The sequence below is a fragment of the Buceros rhinoceros genome, unplaced genomic scaffold, assembly GCF_000710305.1.
Source record: "Buceros rhinoceros silvestris isolate BGI_N320 unplaced genomic scaffold, ASM71030v1 scaffold22901, whole genome shotgun sequence".
Taxonomy (NCBI): domain Eukaryota; kingdom Metazoa; phylum Chordata; class Aves; order Bucerotiformes; family Bucerotidae; genus Buceros; species Buceros rhinoceros.
Genome location: NW_010392813.1, coordinates 2981 through 4184, shown reverse-complemented (window position 1 = coordinate 4184; position 1204 = coordinate 2981). Strand labels below are relative to the sequence as shown.

The 1204-nt window shown below is 43.5% G+C and overlaps 1 protein-coding gene across 1 annotated transcript in view; it reads right to left on the bottom strand.

Annotated features, from left to right (window-relative positions):
• Nucleotides 1–374: 374 nt before the first annotated feature.
• PEX13 (peroxisomal biogenesis factor 13) overlaps nucleotides 375–1204 on the bottom strand; it is a gene marked incomplete at its 5' end in the record, with an annotated part of 2298 nt that continues 1468 nt past the window's right edge. Inside the window, 2 exons of the mRNA XM_010144646.1 lie at nucleotides 375–670; nucleotides 1162–1204. Coding sequence (XP_010142948.1) covers nucleotides 375–670; nucleotides 1162–1204 — 339 coding nt within the window. The remainder of the gene's footprint in view (nucleotides 671–1161) is intronic.

The window sequence follows — 1204 nt, the reverse complement described above, 5'->3', positions numbered from 1 at the left end:
CCTCTTGTCGAGCCGACATTCCAGTGAAGACTGGATGTCAATCTCCAGATTTCACCAACAGCGTCTCTCAGTGAGAACAGCCTGAGAGTCCCTATTTGGTTTGTTTGTTTGCTTTGTGGTAACTGCCTCAATTCTCCTTGTCTCAAGATCTCAGAGTTGCTGCCAGGTGGTTGGGTAGAATTACTAACGCATGGCCTTAGGTGAGTCAAAAATAAATACTACGAAATTCAGCAATCATTTCTCCTTCCCTTCACCAGTCAGTAGCAGCAATAACTGGTACAGACCCATCAGTGTTCCACTACAATCAAGATTTTCAGCAAATCCCAAGTTTAATCAATAAAGCACAGTTCAGTTGCTTTGTGGATGAAAGTGTGTTAGAGTTCCTGTTTCTCTCCACCAGCCACGGTGGAGTCAGGTGCAGCAGGAACTTTATTACTTCCCGCAAAAACAGATTCAAAAGCAGCCTCCTGCTCCTCTAAAGTCACAGCAGCAGTGGATCGTCTATCCGATGTGCTGGCAAAGGCCGGTCGTTGCTCTGCAATCCTTTCCAGGTCCACTGTCTTCCTACCTCTCCTTTTACCCAGGATTTTGATGTAATTAGCTGGCACAAGTCCTGTCGTTTGGCCATCGTAACTAGCCAAAAGCCAACCGCGGATTTTGGGCTGTTGTTCTGAAGGAGAAAATGCAAACACGTCAAGTTACAAAACAATCCAAAATCTATTGCAGAAGCACAACAGAAGGTAGATGACGCAACAGCTCGTTGCACAGGGAAAATAACTGTGATAATCACAAAAGAAATAACTAGGACGTGCATTGGTGAGGTGAGCCCAAGAGGACCGTGAAGATCAGGTCGGTTAGCAAACGATGGTACCACTGTACTGCAAATGCCGAGGGACTGTCACAGCTGCACAGCACATCAGAAGAAAAGATAATCACAAGGGTAACCACAAAGCAACTCCCTGAGTAAGTTCAGGCTGTGTCCTATCTTAGAATAAAACTACTCCATGAGTTTTATTAGATCTTATGGAAAAAAAAACAGCGTGGATGAGGAGTTTGGTCCAATAAGGTGGTTTGGGTTTTTTTCTGTTTTCATTTTCAGACTCTAACAATACGACTTGCTTCACATGTGATTTAAAAATAAACACAAAATTAAAAGTTTACCTTTGGGTGCTAATTTCAGCATGTCACCAGCACGGAATGAAAT